Raw genomic sequence first — 18,813 nt, 5'->3', positions numbered from 1 at the left:
TGTGCATTTTAAATTACACGTTGAAAGAAAATTATATGAAAATTATGTACCGTTGATATTTAACTCCTAGTAAATTAGCAAAAATTGATAAAACGGGGTCAAATGTATGCTGGAAATGCAAGGAAAAAGAAGGCACCTTTTATCATATGTGGTGGGAATGTAAGGTAGTAAAATAATTTTGGGAAATGATATATAATGAGCTGGAAAAAATGTTTAAAATAACATATTCTTTTTAAAAAAACAACCCGAAACCCTTCTTTTAGGAATTCTGGGTGCCAAAATCCCAAGGGAGCAGAAAAGATTATTTATGTATGTGACCACGGCTGTGCGGATGTTATTGGCCCAGAGATCTTTCTTCTCCCTACCAGAGAAGAAAGGCAGATCAATTGATGGACTTTGCCAAAATGGCAGAAATGACCAGAAGAATCAGAAATCAGAAAGCTTAAAATTTTAATAAGGAAGGGGGGAATTATAACTTACTGTATCTTAAAAACTTACTGTATTTTAAGTTATAAAAATTATAACTTACTGTATCTAAAAATAACTTACTGTATCCAATCGTAGGATTGGAATGTCACTTGTAGTTTAATGGCGAATTTTGGACACAATGAAGTGGTAAAAGATTTTGGATTATCATAAAAGATGCAGGAGGAAATGATTAACTATTAACTCTTCCACAAAGAGGAAGAGGGAGGTCCATGAGATTATTTGGTAACTTGTTTTTATGTGGTATGCTGGATATGTGACTGTAAAATCTTAATCTGAAAAATCAAATAAATAAATTTATTTTAAAAAGGAGACCATTTGCAGGCGGGGCCCACAATATTTCGACTACCTAGGGGGGCCTCCACAGGGTTTAATCCGGTACTATCCCCAGGTAAGCCCTGCCCCAAAAGATGTGGCTCACACAACACACACAATTTGAATGGCAATGCTTATCAACTTTTTTGGGGGGGTGGGGTGGGGGTGGATTCAAATATTCCATAAGGGAGCTCGCCCCGTAGAAGTCGGGGCAAAAACTTTGAGGCGAACAGAGGACGCCAGTTCAGGGCTTGGCGCGCGCGCGCTACCGGGTGTCTCCTTCCCTTCCAGCCAGCCCGCGCCCCACGCCCCCCCTCCAGGGACCTGGCTGCCTCAGGCCTCGCCCCCTCCCCGCGCGCCCAGCTCCTTAGCTCTGCCCCCTGGAGTCCCGACGACGCGCTTCCTCACAGGCGCCGCACAAAAACCGCCGCTTCCCCCTCAGGCGCTTCGTCCCGGGGCTGTTGCCGAGCAGTGCCGCCGCCGCCGCCTCGCGCAATTCCCCTCAGGCGGGCAAAGCGGGCGGCACCGAGTCCGGAGCGGGCTGGCCTGACTTTGCGGGGAGCAGCGGCGGCGGCGCCCTGGCTCGGGCAGCGGCCCTCCTCCGGGAGCCGAGGCGACGATGGATCAGCAGCAGCCGAACCACGAGCCGCACCGCCACCCGGCGCAGGAGCGCTCGCGCTCGCACACCGTCACCACCACCGCCAGCAGCTCCTTCACGGCCAACTGGTCGTCCGCTTCCAGCACGCTCGCCTACGACCGCGAGTTCCTGAGGACGCTGCCCGGGATCCTCATGGTGGCCGAGATTGTAAGTAGCCCAAGCGGAGGAGCAGCAGCAGCAGCGCAGCGCGTCTCGCTTGCTCCCGAGGAAACGTGCGCCGCGCAGGAGGAGCTGCTGCCGCCACAGCCCGCACTCGCTGGGGCCGATCTTTGGCTGCACAACCCGGAGCTCCCCGTTTATCCGGGAGGGAGCCCCATTGAATTCAATAGCGCTTACTTCCGAGTAGACACGGTTGCGATTTCCGCTCTTCTTTTTGTCCACATCCCCTTCGCCAGTGCATCTCTCTCTCTTTAAAAAAAAAATATTTTTATTAGTTTCCCAAATTAAAACAAATATATCCAAATTATTAAATTTAATACAATTAAAAAATAATTATTATAATTAGGTTTCCGCTCCTGTTACAAACATGTGTCCAAATGCTTCCTGATGTTGCCACTTCATTCTTCTAGCGCCAATGCAGAACTCTTCCCTCCCTCCCGCCCCCAGGGCAGGTGTAAAGTAGAAAATGCAATAAAATCAAATATCTGAAGCCTCTCTCGCATGGAATTGGCTCCGTCCCAGGAGTGTTTTGGAACGGGATGTGTTTATAAAATAAAGCTGGGGTGCAAGGGAGAGAGATCCATCACTTCCTTTGGAATAGTTCATAGAATCCAAGTGCGAAGGTGTGAATCCTAGTCCAAGTGTGAATCCTAGTCCAACCCCCTGCAACGCAGGAATATTTTCGCCCAATGTGGGGCTCGAATCCATAACCCTGAGATTAAGAGTTTCATGCTCTGCCGACTGAGTTATCGAGGTGTGTGGCTTTTAGTGGATGGGGAAGAGAGAAGAAGATGACTTTATACATGCTCAGAGGCACGCCCATTGCTTTAAGAGTGCCAAGACTTCAGCATTGTAAGCTAGCTAGTCAAAAAACCCTGCACCAATTAATAAGAACTGATTTAGATATAACTGAACAGGTGTAACGCTTGTTTGGAGATACCATTTGCGATGTGGAAATAGGATACGACTCCCTGGGTGTTTATTCATTGTAACTTTTTGTTGTGAGCAACCTCCTAAAGGGAAGAACTAGAAGAATGCAGGGGTGGGAGAAGGAGCAGGATCATTTTAACTACTAAGGGACCTCAATTCCTTAATTTTGTTATGAGATATCTGGAAGATACAGGAGTAATACAGACGGTTGCTTTCAAATCTACCAAAGAACAGTTTCGTCTCCCCATTTCTGTTTCTTACCTGAGCTTTTGCTCTGTGCTTGTTCTCCACTGAAGGTTCTTAACACATCTTTCCCAACTTGTTGCAAATTCATTCGAGCCTGACAGATCACTTGGGCAGCAGAGAGTTATACAAAGAACCTATGCCCTGGAGTAAGGGGAGGGGGCTCATTTTCCCCAGCTATCTGAATAATAGGCTTTTTCGGAAGCTTCTTCAGGCCATTTCCTCTGGTTGTTTTTTTGTTGTTGCTGAAATGGAGGTGCTAAAGTGGTTGTAGGCTGGGCAGGTTATTGTTTCCCTTAATAGGTCACCTGAGGCAAGATTAGAATCCTGGAGTCAGGTGAATCCTGAATAACTCAAGCTGGGCTGGCTGGGCACATTCACAACAGTTTTATCTCCTGTAAGCACTTCAGTACCGATGGTCAGAATGGCATTCTGTTAAGCCTTTGTAGTGAAGAGGAAGAAAGCTGCTCAGGAATGTGCCTAACAGCCTAGATATCCACTCCCAAGAATGTGTGCTGTAGGGGAGCCCAGAGATGGGAGCCCAGAGGTGTCTTGAACAACTCCCATTATCAAGATAAAAAAATTCCTTCAGTAGCACCTTAAAGACCAACTAAGTTTTTATTTTGGTATGAGCTTTCGTGTGCATGCACACTTCTTCAGATACACTGAAACAGAAGTCACCAGACCCTTATGTATATTCAGAGGGTGGGGTGATGGGAATGGGTGATGGGCTGATAGGAGTGGTAAACCTGCTGATGACTGTTAACGACTGTTAATGACTGCAATTGGTCTTGCGGGGGGGGGGGCAAGGGCTGAGGTGCTAAGGAAAGCTTGATCATGTATAATGGGATAAGAATCCTATGTCTTTGTTCATTCCAGGTGGCTCCATGGTTTTAAGCTTGGTGATAAGTTGCAATTCAGCAACTTCTCTTTCCAGTCTGTTTCTGAAATTTTTCTGTAATAAAACAGCTGCTTTGAGATCTTGTATAGAATGTCCTGGGAGATTTAAGTGTTCTCCTACTGGTTTCTCTGTCTTGTGGTTCCTGATGTCAGATTTGTGTCCATTTATCCTTTGGCGTAGGGTTTGGCCTGTTTGTCCAATATAGAGAGCTGAAGGGCACTGTTGGCATTTGATGGCATACACAATGTTAGAAGATGAGCAATTAAATAGTCCTGAGATGGTATGTTGGATGTTGTTGGGGCCTGTAATGGTGTTGTCCGGGTGTATGTGGCAGCAAAGTTGACATCTGGGTTTATTGCAGGCTCTGGTACCAGTGTCCATGTTAAGTCTGGTGGTTGTATTATTGTGGGTGAGGAGTTGTTTAAGATTGGGTGGTTGTCTGTAGGCAATGAAAGGTCTTCCTCCCAGAGCTTGAGAAAGAGAGCTGTCATTGTCCAGGAGAGGTTGTAGATCTCTGATGATTCATTGTACTGTTTTAACTTGGGAGCTGTATGTGATAACTAGTGGTGTTCTGTTATTTTCTTTTTTGAGGTCTGTCTTGCAGCAGGTTCTCTCTAGGTATCAGTCTGGCTCTGTTGATCTGTTGTTTAACTTCATCAGGTGGATATTTTAGTTCTAAAAAGGTTTGCTGTAGATCTCTTAGGTGAGATTCTCTGTCTGTAGAGTTGGAAAGGATGCGGTTGTAGCGTAGGGCCTGGCTGTATACGATGGATTGTTTGGTATGTTAGCTAGAAGCATGTAGATATGTTTGTCGGTCAGTTGGTTTTCGGTATAAGGTTGTGTCTATACGTCCATCCTGTATTTTTATAGTAGTGTCGTATAATATTATATAGTACTGTGATCTAATCCACTGAGCCTCTTGGGCTTGGAGGTTGGCGGTTCAAATCCCCACGACGGGGTGAGCTCCTGTTGCTCTGTCCCAAATCCTGCCAATCTAGCAGTTCGAAAGCACACCAGTGCAAATAATAAATAGGTACCACTGCGGCGGAAAGATAAATGGTGTTTCCATGCACCCTGGTTTCCATCACGATGTCCCATTGCACCAGAATGGATTCTGTTCCTATCCAAAGATCAGCAATCCTATTACTCAAGGGCATTTCTTTCTTTTCTGGATCGAGTCAGTCTCATTCTCAGTTCTAGCACTGTACAGATATACCCAAGATGGCATACATGGTTTAAGCAACTGAAACAAAATGAAACAGCCCTCAGATTGCATTGATAAATATCCTGAAAACACATTGATAAAAATAGCAGCAACCAAAGCACATCATCTGATACACAAACTAAAAAAAAATGCATCCTGAAATAAAATAATTCTTCTTGAAAGGTTCATGGGATTTGCAGGTAACTCTAATTTTATTATTGCTGATTTTTCATCTTTTTCAAGTGCTAATTACCTTCGCTGCTGGGAAGGTGTTTGAAACTCTGGCTTTGTTTTGCACTAAAGCAGTTGGTGACGCGGGTGGCGCTGTGGGTTAAACCACAGAGCCTAGGGCTTGCCAATCAGAAGGTTGGCGGTTCGAATCCCCGCAATGGGGTGAGCTCCCATTGCTCAGTCCCAGCTCCTGCCAACCTAGCAGTTCAAAAGCATGTCAAAGTGCACGTAGATAAATAGGTGCCGCTACAGCGGGAAGGTAAACGGCGTTTCCGTGTGCTGCTCTGGTTCTCCAGAAGCGGCTTTGTCATGCTGGCCAATAACACGAGATGAGCGCCGCAACCCCAGAATTGGTCACGACTGGACCTAATGGTCAGGGGTCCCTTTACCTTTACCTAGTTGGTGCAAAAGGTTGAAGCACAGTATCTTTTTTGAGGACCACGTTGAAGGCAGCATAACTTTTGGTTTGGTTTCAGCATGCCTGAAAGGGCTGCTTAAAGCCCAATATTTTATTTCTTTAGAATAAATAAATGCATTTTATCTGCAATGGTATCAAGAATGCTCCTGCGGGGGAAATGTTACTGCATGGGAACGCCATGTGAGTCTGAAGATCTGCCCACATAGATCAAGGAGTAACTGTTCTGTTCTGTTTTTGTCCTGGGCCTTTGTTTATTTACACATCCAGAACCTCTCTTCTAAAGCCTGTTCCATAGTGTACTCAAGAGGCAGTGCTCTCTCTCTTGCCACACTTATTAGCTGCCACGCCTTCAGTGCTGTGTTCTGCCAAAGTTCCTGAAAATTATTAGAGAGACCAGGGTGCTTTTTGTTTGAATGTTTTCAACAAATACTTCCGACACCTCGCTACGCAAAACAGAAACATTCAAAACAGCAGAAAATGCTGTTATTTGCAAACAGCGATCCATAAGCTAGTTAAGTCAGGCTATGTAAATATAAAGTCGGAAACATTCCTGCTATGTTCTTGACCGTTGGTGCTTCAGCTCATTAGAAAGAGTGCTGTGTGTGTGTTTTGGGTGCCCACCCCTAGCACAAATTAATTTTAAGTGGTTAATGATTAGGGGACCAAAAACCCTTTGTTCTGCTCCTCTCTCTTTGCAAGTCCTCCTTTATACATTTTATGAATTGTTCTACTTGACTGTTTGGCTTTGATGATGTAAATAGGCTGTTTGCTTGATCACATATACCTTGACGCCATGGGAGTGGAAAGCTGCTGTTGGCTTTGCAGATAAAACAATGGATTGGTGGAATGCTCAGCTCACTTCCTCATGGCTTCCAAGCAAAAGCGGTCTGATAGGAAACAGAGGCATTTTAGAACTTTGGGAATAGGGCGGGTGAAGAACTCTGTTACAAAATGTTGACTAAATCTGCAGTTCTTATGCCACGCAACCAGGGAACAAGTCTTGATAGAATTTACTTCTGAGTAGCCATGAACCGGATTGCACTGTAATATGTGCTATTAGCTGTAAGGTGTATTTATAGCCAGGGCTGTGTGTGTTTGTGTGTGTGTGTCCATGTGTGTGTCCGTCCCTCTTCCTCATCAAGTACACCTTTAAAATAGTTCATATACCAAGCTTTGTTGTTTTGTACTGTATTCCCCAAAACAGTCTTCTTCAAAGCGTTCTCCTAACTTGCAGCTGAATTCTCAAAGTTGCTTTCCTCTTCTTTCATAAAACTGTTGTTGTTGTTGTTTGCAGGTAGTTATTATTCATATTTGCAGCACGTAGTGGCTGCAATCTATAGGAATTGTTAGCAGTATTTTGATTAAGTCTGTGGGATTCTTTTGGAGCAGGAGTCCCATCTTCGCTGATTTGGTTATTTCGCATAGCTGCTTCAAAGGAAATAATCGGAAACGGATGGGTAAAAATTCTCCATGATAATTACGGCAACAACAACAAATAATAACAATAGCAACAACACACATTTGATTCCTTGCAGCAAAATAGAAAATAGTTACAGACATATGAGAGGGACAGTTGCCCTGAAATTTTGAGATAGCTCATTTGATAGATCATGTGACTCAGGATCATGGGTTCGAGTCACAAGTTGGGAAAAAAGAATCTGGCATTGAAGGGGGTTGGACTAGATAGCCCTCGTGGTCCCTTCCAACTCTACAATTCTATGATTCCATGCCAGTGTTTATGGTCACCTTCACTATGCTCTTTCTTGCAATTATTGCCTATCTCTTGTAAAGGATGGAACCATACACCAAGCTCCCTTCTGCAACACCATTCCTCTAGGTCATTGCCGGTCCAATTTTTCATACCAAGTGGGCTGCAAGAGTACTTCAACATGGAATTCATAGCCGGGGCTCTGTGTGTGTGTGCGTGTCCCTCTTCCTCGTCAAGTACACCTTTAAAATAGTGCCTTATTGCACGGGGAAGAGAGTGAAGCCCAAAGGGAAGAAGGTGTGAGAGCCTAGAGCCCTCCTACCTTCTTCCCAAAGCTGGAAAAGTTCTAACTAGACTTTGGCAAAGAGACAGGACGACTCTGGGACCCTGTTAGAGACCTCATGCCACCTTCTCAAAGCCCAGGAGGGCTGTTGGTGGGGAAGGGGGGTATCAGATGTTGCTGAGAGTGCCAAAAAAGACCTTGAGTGGTGTTTTGTTTGGTGCCATTATTGTACCTTTAGAAACATGTTGTTATCTTCTTTGTTAAAAGAGTGAAAGTTAATATAGAGCTAAGAGCAGTGTTCGAAATTTGCCAGGTGCCAGCTACATTTTGCACCTGGCTATTGGCCGCTCGTGGCCAAGTGAAGATGCCTGGGCATCCCTGCCTTCTGGAGGTGTCATACCTGAGGATCCTTGGATCCGGACTGTTTTCACACACTAATACCCCATCCTGTAGAATTCTACCAGTTATATTTTATCTGCACAATTGGAATGAATTTCAGGAACCCAAAAGTCGTGTTTTTCAATACAGTGCCGGTTTAAGTACACAATTAGTTCCAGAAGTCTGTACTCAACCTGAAGCGTACTTAACCTGAAGCGAACTTTCCGATTGAAAGTAATGGAAAGTGCATTAATCCGTTCCAGACGGTCCGCGGAGTACTTAAACTGAAGCGTACGTAACCTGAAGCAAACTTTCCCATTGAAAGTAATGAAAAGTGCATTAATCCGTTCCAGATGGGTCCATGGAGTACTCAACCTGAAGCGTACTTAACCCGAAGTATGAGTGTAATTGGTTCAGGAAGGCCATACTTAACCTGAAGCGTACTTAACCTGAAGCGAACTTTCCCATTGAAAGTAATGGAAAGTGAATTAATCCATTCCAGATGGGTCCGCGGAGTACCTAAACTGAAAGTACTCAAACTGAAGCATACTTAAACTGAGGTTATGACACTATGGCTTTCGAGCAGCCTTGCCCCAAAATGGCAACTAGGCATTCCGTTTTGGTGGCTGCAACCCTGGTTTATGGAGCCATTTGGCTCCTAGCTTACACACCTGAGTTTCTAACACTGGCTAAGTGTAAAAATATTTTGTTTTATTTTAAAATTGGATCATTGCCACTGAACGCAAACTAGGGATTATTCTGAGGGCAGGGACTGTTTTACTCCTGATTTTTGTAATAAACTCTGGGGGCCTTTTGGGTAAATGATTTGAATACTATACATAGGGCAAGCTCTCTCCATCCCTCTGTCTGTTCCCATAAAGCTTCCCTTGTTTATTTTTTCCTGTCATGCAGGTGGTGCCCTCATAAGGCATTATGTTTGTTTTTCCAGTAATCTTATGATTAAATAATGAGACACTTCCAAGCTGTTACAGATCCTGTTGCAGAATGTTCAGGTTGCCAAGGATGTGGTCCATGTGTTTACTTTCTTGACAGGACGTTTGAGAGGACACACATTTTACTAGTAAGCTGAATGTTCAGAGGCTACCAGAACCTGACTGTAGAATTGTTACAGGAAAAAGCAGAAGCTGAGGCTGCAGATTGACTAATTTCTTGCCAATGATTGCATTGGAGTTCCATGTACTACACTTTTTAATGTGGAATTTTGAGACAAATTTTTCTTATCTCAAAAGGGGAAATATTTAATGGCATTTTGTGTGAAATTATGTGCCTTTTGCAAATCCTGGCCTGTCTGGTTTTTGTGGACCTCTCTAGGGGGGGTGCATGAGGGCAACTGAACTATTTCACTTGGCACAAAAGGGCAAATAGCTGCAAATAGCTGCAACTCGGTGGCGCTGTGGGTTAAACCACAGAGCCTAGGGCTTGTCGATCAGAAGGTCAGCGGTTTGAATCCCCATGACAGGGTGAGCTCCTGTTGCTCGGTCCCAGCTCCAGCCAACCTAGCAGTTCGAAAGCACCTCAAAGTGCAAGTAGATAAATAGCGTGTTTCCCACATTTTAAGACACCGTCTTATATTTATTTTACTCAAGAAAATAAGCCTATGGCTTATTTTCAGGGGGTGTCTTTTTTTTAAAAAAAATTATTATTACTGTAAGTACCCCTCCTTACCGCGGCCAGCATTACTGCTGCTGGGTCCCGCTGGCTCAGGGCGCATAGCAAGGAGGACGCCTCTGGCCAAAAGTTTAGGTGGGGGGGTGTCAGGAAGTTCCATTTGGCGGGGGGGGGGGAGTTGGAGGCACAATATTCCTCCATTGCAGGGCCTTTGTTGTCCCTTCCAATTCCACAATTCTGTGAAACCGGAGGACATCATCGACAATGGTGGCATATGACAAAGGCGACCCTAAGCAAACCAAGCCGAGAACGGATGGCACAGGCAGAAAAGTCCCTCCTCCCCCAACGCCGTGGTGGACCTGCTGGCGGTGCTGAGCGGGGGGCCGAGGCTGTAGAGCATGGCTCACGCAGGTGGCTGGAGCGGGAGTGCAGGGGCTGCCGTGGGGCTGAGTTGCACCATGCGGGCGTTGCTGCTGGCGTTGCTGCTGAGGCTGGCGCTGGTGGGGGACATGCCTGTATCACGTTGGCGCTGGTGGGGGACATGCCTGTATCCGCGACGGTGGCGCTGGCCGGCTCGGCGCGCTGCGCTCAGCTGTTGCTGCTGCTGCGCTGCGTGGAACACCGGGTCGAGGAGCCAGTCTGCAGAGTTAGCGTCCAGCAGCACCGCACGGAGCATCGCCTCCTCAATCCAGCACGGTGCTGCTGGGCGCTGACTCTGCAGACAGGCACCTCAATCCGGTGCTCCGCGCAGCGCTGATCAGCGCCGACCCGGCAGGTCGCCGGATCAAGGAAGCAGCCTGCTGGGTCGGTGCCCAGCACCGGATCGAGGAAGCTTCCAGGGTGGTGGGAAAGAAAGAGGGAAAAGGTGTGGGTGGGGAGAGAAAATGCGCAAGTCCTCTCCCCTTTCTTTCCTGCTTAGCTGGCTTGAGGGCAGGGCGAAGCAATCGCGCCGACATCTCTAATGACAGAACAGCCGTTTTCTCTCCCCACCGACACCTTTCCCCTCTTTCTTTCCCCCCTCCCACCACCCTGGAAAGCGACGGAGGCGAGGATCAATTGCTTTGGACCGGGGGTTGCCATTTTACAGACAACGTGAAAAGAAAAATGAGGCAACAAGCCTGGTCAGAGGCGTCTCCCTCCCTCCAACTCCCCCCCGCCAAATGGAACTTCCCGACACCCCCCCCCCCTTAAAGTTTTGGCCAGAGGCGTCCTCGGGCCCCGTTCCCACCGTCGCTGCTGGGCGCCGACCCTGCAGGTAGACCTATGTCTTATTTTCGGGGTATGTCTTATATTTTTAAAATCTTAAAAATCCTGCCATGGCTTACTTTATGACTACGGCTTAAAAAAGGGGAAACACGGTAGGTACCGCTCCGGTGGGTAGGTAAACGGCGTTTGCGTGTGCTGCTCCGGTTCGCCAGAAGTGGCTTAGTCATGCTGGCCACATGACCTGGAAGCTGTACGCTGGCTCCCTCGGCCAATAACGCGAGATGAGCGCCGCAAGCACAGAGTTGCTCACGACTGGACCTAATGGTCAGGGGTCCCTTTACCTTTACCTTCCAGCAGTGAAACTAGTGTTTCAGCCATACTAGTTTTTCACCTCCAAACCAGTTTTATTGCTGAATGTCAACTGCAGATTTTACTTCCCAAGAAGATCTAGCAACAGAGTCTTGAGGACATCGATCTCCTGATTGCATCTGTCCTATACACTTAAGGTCACTTCATTTTAGAAACCTTTGTTTTATATACACTAAAAGTGGGGAGGGGAGCGAAGTACTCCGTGAATATTTGACTCAGCACCTACTCTTCCTGTTCAGGTAAAATTCCCTGTGTAGTCAAATTTCAAAAGGTAGCAGATCTGTAAATTTTGTCTGAGTTGTTTGTTTCTTTTCTTAACAAGGTGGCTATTGGGTGGTCTTTTAAAAGAAGTTACATGGTTATTATCTTTTCTTCATAATGAATACAGTAATCAGAACTCTACGTGAGCGTGTTCCATGTTGTGTTTTTGTTTGCGTGTGTCCATACATGATAGGTTGCTTTGAAAATGTACCATTATTTTAAACTCTGTCTCCTGACAGACCTACAACTGTCCAGTATGTTTCCTTGAGAAATATAATTTGCTGTGCTTTATTGTGGGGTGTTTTTTTTGGGTGTGTGTGTGTGATAAAAGCAGGGGATTGGTGGTGTCAAAGACAGAAAAAATGAAAGGTGACACATGGAATGACACATCAAGAAAATGATGGAGAGATTGATTTGGATTGAATGAAGAGCTAATGAAACAAAAAACACCAAGCCAGCAATGTGTACTCAGTGCTCATATGGAGGAAATTCTCTGGTCTTTAAAAAAAAAGTGCGTGTGAACAACCCCTGACTTGCAGCGCAAACCTATGCAAGCTTACTTAAAGGTAAGCCCCAGTGTGTTCAGTGAGATTTACTCCTAAGCAGTGCTATTTTTTCTGGGAAAAGACATGCTGGAACTCACCATGAATGCTTCCCTTGTTCTCTTAAAATAGCAATGGCGCCCACCTGAGAGGTGCGGGGACTCGGTTCAAGTGAGTTTCGGCTGAAAATTTAAGCCCTGCTCCTAAGTAAATGTGTAGTCTTAAAGTATTCTTCCTATTTAGTTTTCGGCTTCAGTCATATGCAGGTAGAGGTTGCTATATCTGAAACTAGCAAATGTCAGTGTGATGGATAATCCATCCTTCGATACGCATGACTTGAGACCATAGAGACAGAAAGCAGAAATAAATGAACAGTTGTTCTTAATACATTTTGTGAATCGGCACCTGTGATTGTTTGCGAAGGGGCCCCCTCCTCAAGCCGTCTATTGAACAATCGGTGCCATATAATTGTGAATGACTAGTTTAATTATTAAAGGACACATAACCGCAAAACATGTTGCTACGTATAACTGTACTTGTATAACTGTGTGCATAACTTGCTCAGTCAAGTGAATTGTACAGCAGTTAAGGTTACAAATCTCACAAAGTTGCTCCTTGTCTTGGATCCCTGAGAAAGACGTTTCTGAATTCCTATCTGCTGATTAATCAAGACATTTTAGCCAAAGGTAAAACCTACCTAGCTCTTTAGAGATACTCATAAGCACGGGGCATATAAAGTAGCTAGATCTCTTGGCCCTTTCTGTGCCTTCTTGTAATTATTATTATTATTATTATTATTATTATTATTATTATTATTATTTGCTGCAACTGCACAGTGTTGATTAGATTTAATGCAGTAAATGCATTAAATGTACCAGAGGTACCTATGCATATAAAGTTGTACTTAAAATTTTGTTTTGTACATGCAAATTATTATTATTATTATTATTATTATTATTATTATTATTATTACAAATTGCTTCAAAGTGCACAGTGTTTGTGAGATTCCAGCTATCTACCTGTGCAGTAAATGCATAGGTACCAGAGGTAACTATGCATATAAATTTGTACATACAAATGCAAAATAGCATCATGAGCTGTGTGCCCTAACTCTTTCACCTATCGGCGGTTCGAATCCCTGCGATGGGGTGAGCTCCCATTGGTTGGTCCCTGCTCCTGCCAACCTAGCAGTTCGAAAGCACGTCAAAGTTCAAGTAGATACACTTGCACTTGTACAGCGGGAAGGTAAACAGCATTTCCGTGTGCTGTTCGGGTTCGCCAGAAGCGGCTTTGTCATGCTGGCCACATGACCTGGAAGCTGTACGCCGGCTCCCACGGCCAATAAATCGAGATGAGTGCTGCAACCCCAGAGTCAGTCACGACTGGACCTAATGGTCAGGGGTCCCTTTACCTTTAAGGCAATGTTGTTCTACAATAACGACTGGATACAAATTCATTATTCCAGTGGGTAACAATTATGATATGCAACAAAAGCACAGGAAGTCTTTTGACACCTGGAAATTTATATTTAAAAAAATCTTGTAGGATGGGCTTCCATGGGCCAGAGCCCACTTCATTAAAAACACTAAAGTCTTGCCCATAGTCAGCAGATCGTCTGCATGGAAAATGATGGGATAGGGAGCAAAATGCTATTACAAAGCGAGACCAGAGGGCCTAACAACCCTAGAGTTAGTAGCAGATGTGTCAAAGTATTTAGAGTACTAAGGACACGGAGAATCAGTCAAAAAGAGTAAAGGTCCCAGTGTGCTGAGTCTTTGCCTTCCTGTTTATAAAATATCAGCTGTTAACCCCATGATATTTTATATAAAAGGGGTAGAGGGGTAGTTTTGCTGGGGTGGCAAGGCGCGATGAAAATGGTGAGATAGGGATTGAGAGAGAAGAAGAGAGAAGGTGGCGGCAGAAAGAGGGGGCTGCCCTCCGACTGCCATCCCCATTTTTATAAGGACAAATTGCCATTACAGATTATATCAATTGATGCATGTCTAAAGCTTATTTTCCCTTTCTCTTAATAGTAGAAATGTCTAAGAGCAAGAAGTCATTGATTCTTTCACCTGTTGGGAATGATCAAACCAGACAATATGCAGTGGGTCACACAATACTTTAATGAGCTTGTTGGGGATTTATTTCTAGAATCTGGTTATCATCAGACATGACCAGACGCATTGTGCAAAACCCACTGGCCTGTCTTTTTGTCCGGCGGAAAAGGGCTGTAGGGGCAAATATTTGCAGAGCAAGATAATCTCTGGGAGGTAATGGCCCCGCTTTAGAAAGTGCCATTGTTGAGACCAGTCAAAACTCACTTCATCACTCACAAGTGATTAATGAAGCCAAATTCTTTAAGTTAGTTACATGTTGGCATTTATGTTCCCCTTATAAGATTACGTGAAGAAGTAGAGTTTCAGAGGTGATATGACTATGTACTGTCTTCTGTTTCAATGCTTGGTAAGATCTCAGAAGCCATAGGAATTTCTGGAGCAGTTTTTGAGCAGTTTGAAAGGATCACAGTGTTCATGTAACATACAGTGGTACCTCGGGTTACAAATGCTTCAGGTTACGGACTCCGCTAACCCAGAAATGGTACCTCAGGTTAAGAACTTTGCTTCAGGATGAGAGCAGAAATCGGGTGGGGGCGGCAGCGGGGCAGCAGCAGGAAGCCCCATTAGCTAAAGTGGTTAAGAACAGTTTCAGGTTAAGAATGGACCTCCGGTTAAGAACAGGTTAAGGTTAAGAACAGTTTCAGGTTAAGAATGAACCTCAGGTTAAGAACAGTTTCAGGTTAAGAATGGACCTCCGGAACGAATTAGTTCTTAACCAGAGGTACCACTGCATTGGGTCTTCCTAGCAGTAGGATAAATTAGGCAAAACAGTAAAAATGGCAAAATAAATTAGAAAAATTTACCTAGGGAAAGTTAAGCACTTCTAAGACCTTGTGGTTTCAGCAAAGCATTAAGCACATCCTTCAATTTTCCACAGGCTTAAAAAAGGGCTTTTAACTTTGCATGAATTGTGTCCTTGGTTTCTAAAACTTGTAGAATTCAGTTCTTATTTTCACAATTTTGGGCCTCTTTGGTGCAGAAGCTAGATCAGAAAATAATCAAGCAGATAAATTTTCATGGTTTCAAATTGAAATAGTAACATAAGCATTACTTTGCTGCATCAGAACATAAGAAAAACTTAATGAGGAGAGATGAAATAGGGGAGGTGCCCTTTCTCATGGCTGTTCCAAACCTTCCTCAGGAATGTACAGTAGAGTCTGAGTTCCAGGAAAGATGGGGTCATGAGGGAAAGAGACCCCCGTGTTCTAAAGCTCCCCTAAATATTTCAGAGGTACTATGGCCAACACACCTTGTGGACTTCCAAATGTTCCCCAAAACCTGGTTTACCTTTGAAAGCTTTAAAGGTTGGAAATGGGGGAAATCCTTGCATCTGCTCACTGGAAATAGTGGGGAGATAGCGGTTGTCCTCCTGCCATGACTTGGGAAGGCAGGTGACGTTTGCATGGTGGTTAATGCAAAAGCACACTTTTTTTAAAAAAAAAGGGGTGGGTTTTTGGTCATAGTTGGTATAACTAAATCCTATTGGATCAGCATAGCAATTTCAGTGCAATGATTAGAGAAAACCCTGATGGACCATCTCTGGCAAAGATCCACATAGTCAGGAAATGGGAAGTGAAGGCTGATGCCTTAACACAAATGCAAATATATTTTGCAACGCTGTAATCACAAACTGTGCTTACGGTAATTACAACTTAACCTTCTGCAACAACAACTTTTCCTTGGTCTTTCAGGCCCCAATCCAGATGAGGCAGATGAAATGCCCGAGACCAGCAAAGAGGCACCATGTTGCCTCATGTACCATCTGAGCTGTACTGTATTGCTAGAGGAAACCTCCTGTGAGTTGACTTGTGTCTGTTTGTCATAAAAACCCCTGTACAGTTCAAAGAAGAAGCAGGAAGTGAGGTTGGAGGCAACAGCATGCCTTTCTTGATCAGTGGAGCAACTGGGAGCTTTGAAATCCCACCCTTGCCTTCCCCACACCTGGTGTCTTTTGTGACATCAGGTGGTGTGTGTGTGTGTGTGTGTGTGTGTGTGTGTGTGTGTGTGTGTGTGGCAAGGCTACATTTAGTCCACGGGTCAGATGTTCCCCAGTCCCGCACTACAGGGAGATTAAATGTAACAAGAACTCAAACTTCTTATTCTGGATTTGGAACTGCAACACGGTGAAAAAAAGAAATCTTCACTCCCCCTACCATGTTGATATTTCCGCCAGCAGTTATACTGTATAAGCATCTTTGGCACCTGAGATTGTTGGTGGAAAGAAAACGGGCTGGGCAATAAAAAAACCCACCCTTTTCCAGCAATGCTATTTCTTTATTTTAGACTGCACCTCCCAACACCACTTCACAACAGAAAATATTTGTATGCCACGGTTTGTGAGCTTGGCTGTCTAAACCAGTGTTTCCCAACCTTGTGCCTCCAGATGTTTTGGGACTACAACTCCCATCATCCCTAGCTAGCAAGACGAGTGGTCAGGAATGATGGGGATTGTAGTCCGAAAACAGCTGGAGGCACAAGGTTGAGAAACACTGGTCTAAACTATATGCAGAGGTGGTGAGCACTGATTTTGAGCAAGTACAGGTTGAGCAAGTGCCTCTCCCTCTCCCCCCCCAAAAAAAACCTCCACACACTCAACACTCACAATAACTGTGGGATAAGAGAAGAAATAATTCAGGCTCTGCATAGTGTACTGTGCTGAACAATATTGGACTTGACAGTCTTGACATATAGTGGCTTTTAAATGCCAGAAAAGGTCTGCAGGTCCTGCAGTCAATGGAATTGCCTTTAGATTCTCTTGCCTTGCTTTCCTTTGGCAATTTCCCGTATCTCGGCACTGGGAACCTGCTCTGATGTGGCACTTCTTTAGCTCGTAAGTTTTCACAAGGTCCGCTGGAAGCAATTACAAAGCATTTCCATACAAACAACAATGCTAATTTACGACGTGTTCAGGTTGGAACTAAATTATGATGTTATTCTGCTTAAGAGCTGGTTTGGGGTGTTGTCGCTAGCTCCCTTATGCATTTTACTCCTCACATGAACAGTGTAACACAGGGAAACCAAAGGAGGATATGTGCTGCTTTGCAGATCTCCTTGGCTGAACAGGATGTCCAGTGAAACAGGGCGTCTAGCCGATTAAAGTTCTAAGAAGCTCATCCACCAGTGTTATGTTGTTCATGGGAGTGGAATAGGGGTGGGCAACCGTTTCATTCTGTGAAGCCATATGTGGTGCTGGGTGGGGCTTGAACTGGTGTTGGGGGGGGGGTAATATCATAGACATTCATATAGGCACACCTCCCCATTTGTGCACCATTCTCTCTTGACAAAATTACATTTCCCCAGTTTACCAAACAGCTTTTGGGCAGGCTGTGGAGAACGTAACTTTTTGTGGGTGCGTTATTATTAATATTCCACCTATCTAACAGGATTGCTCCAGCCATTCTGGGCAGCTTCCAGCAATTAAAACATTAAGCACAGTAAAATATCAAACATTTAAAACTTCCCTAAACAGGGCTGCCTTCAGATGTCTTCTAAAAGTCAGGTAGTTGTTTATTTCTTTGACATCTGATGGGAGGGTGCTCCACAGGGCGGGCATGACTACCATGAAGGCCCTCTGCCCGAGTCCCTGCAACCTCACTTCTTGCAGTGAGGGAACCGCCAGAAGGCCCTTGGACCTGGACCTCAGTGTCCGGGCTGAACGATGGGGGTGGAGACACTGGGCCAAGGCTGTTCAGGGCTGTAAAGGTCAGCACCAACACTTTGAATTGTGCTCGGAAGCATACTGGGAACCAATGTAGGACCGGTATTATTCGGCCCTGGCAGCCACCGCTTGTTCTGCGAAGCAAATATGTATTTATGGAGGCAGGCAGACACCTGACCTTATAAAAAGCTGAATGAATGAATGAATGAATGGTGTTTTGGCCGCTGTCAATACGTTGCCATTTGTTCAAGCAGATTGCTTGATGGCTGTTGTTATGGATTTTTCTACCTGTCTGATTTTAGGTGTTTAACTCTCGCTTGGTATTTTGGTCTCTCTTTTTCTGTGGTCAGCCACCTTGAGCACCCTCTGGTGGGATTGAAACTGAAAAAAGAAACAGAGAATCCTGTGTGGGTGTGTATCAAGAGAGAGAGTTCTGTGCACAGGCCTCAATTATGGCTCCTCTTTTGACCTGAAAGGAATGCGTTTTACCTCTCCAAGGACTGTGCAATAAAACGACAAACAGTGCTGGGAAAGCGGATGGGAAAAAGTGTTTGTTCCTCTCAAAATATACAAGAACTCTGTGGCATTAAACAAAGCTAAACTTTGGGAGACTCTGGACAGATGAAAGAAATTACTTTGCTCAGGGCATAGTTGAACTATAGCATTTGCTCCCAGAGGAGCCAGTGATGTCCGCCATCTTGGCTGCGTTTAGAAGAGGATTAGACAAATTCATGAAAGGTATGTGTATCGGGGCTTCTTTGCTGCCTGAGGCAGTTGGCCTTGAATACCATTTGCTGGGAATTGTAGATGGGAATAATGCTGTCCTGCTTGCGGGCTTCCCATAGGCATGTGGTTTGCCTGATCCAGCAGGCTTTTCTTATGTGTACAGTCATACCTTGGTTTAAGTACGCTTCGGTTTGAGTACTTTAAGTTTAAGTACTCTGTGGACCCATCTGGAATGGATTAATCCACTTTCCATTACTTTCAATGAGAAAGTTCGCTTCAGGTTAAGTACGCTTCAGGTTAAGTACTCCATGGACAGTCTGGAACGGATTAATCCACTTTCCATTACTTTCAATGGGAAAGTTTGCTTCAGGTTAAGTACGCTTCAGGTTAA

At 44.8% G+C, this 18,813-nt stretch overlaps 1 protein-coding gene across 1 annotated transcript in view; it reads left to right on the top strand.

Annotated features, from left to right (window-relative positions):
- Positions 1-1,265: 1,265 nt before the first annotated feature.
- CMTM8 (CKLF like MARVEL transmembrane domain containing 8) overlaps positions 1,266-18,813 on the top strand; it is a 34,035-nt gene continuing 16,487 nt past the window's right edge. Inside the window, exon 1 of the mRNA XM_035129927.3 lies at positions 1,266-1,606. Within this exon, the coding sequence (XP_034985818.1) occupies positions 1,421-1,606 (186 nt within the window). The 5' untranslated portion in view covers positions 1,266-1,420. The remainder of the gene's footprint in view (positions 1,607-18,813) is intronic.

This window comes from Zootoca vivipara, chromosome 11 (genome assembly GCF_965207765.1).
Source record: "Zootoca vivipara chromosome 11, rZooViv2.hap1.1, whole genome shotgun sequence".
NCBI classification, from domain to species: Eukaryota; Metazoa; Chordata; class Lepidosauria; order Squamata; family Lacertidae; genus Zootoca; species Zootoca vivipara.
This window is presented reverse-complemented; position numbering and strand designations above follow the sequence as displayed.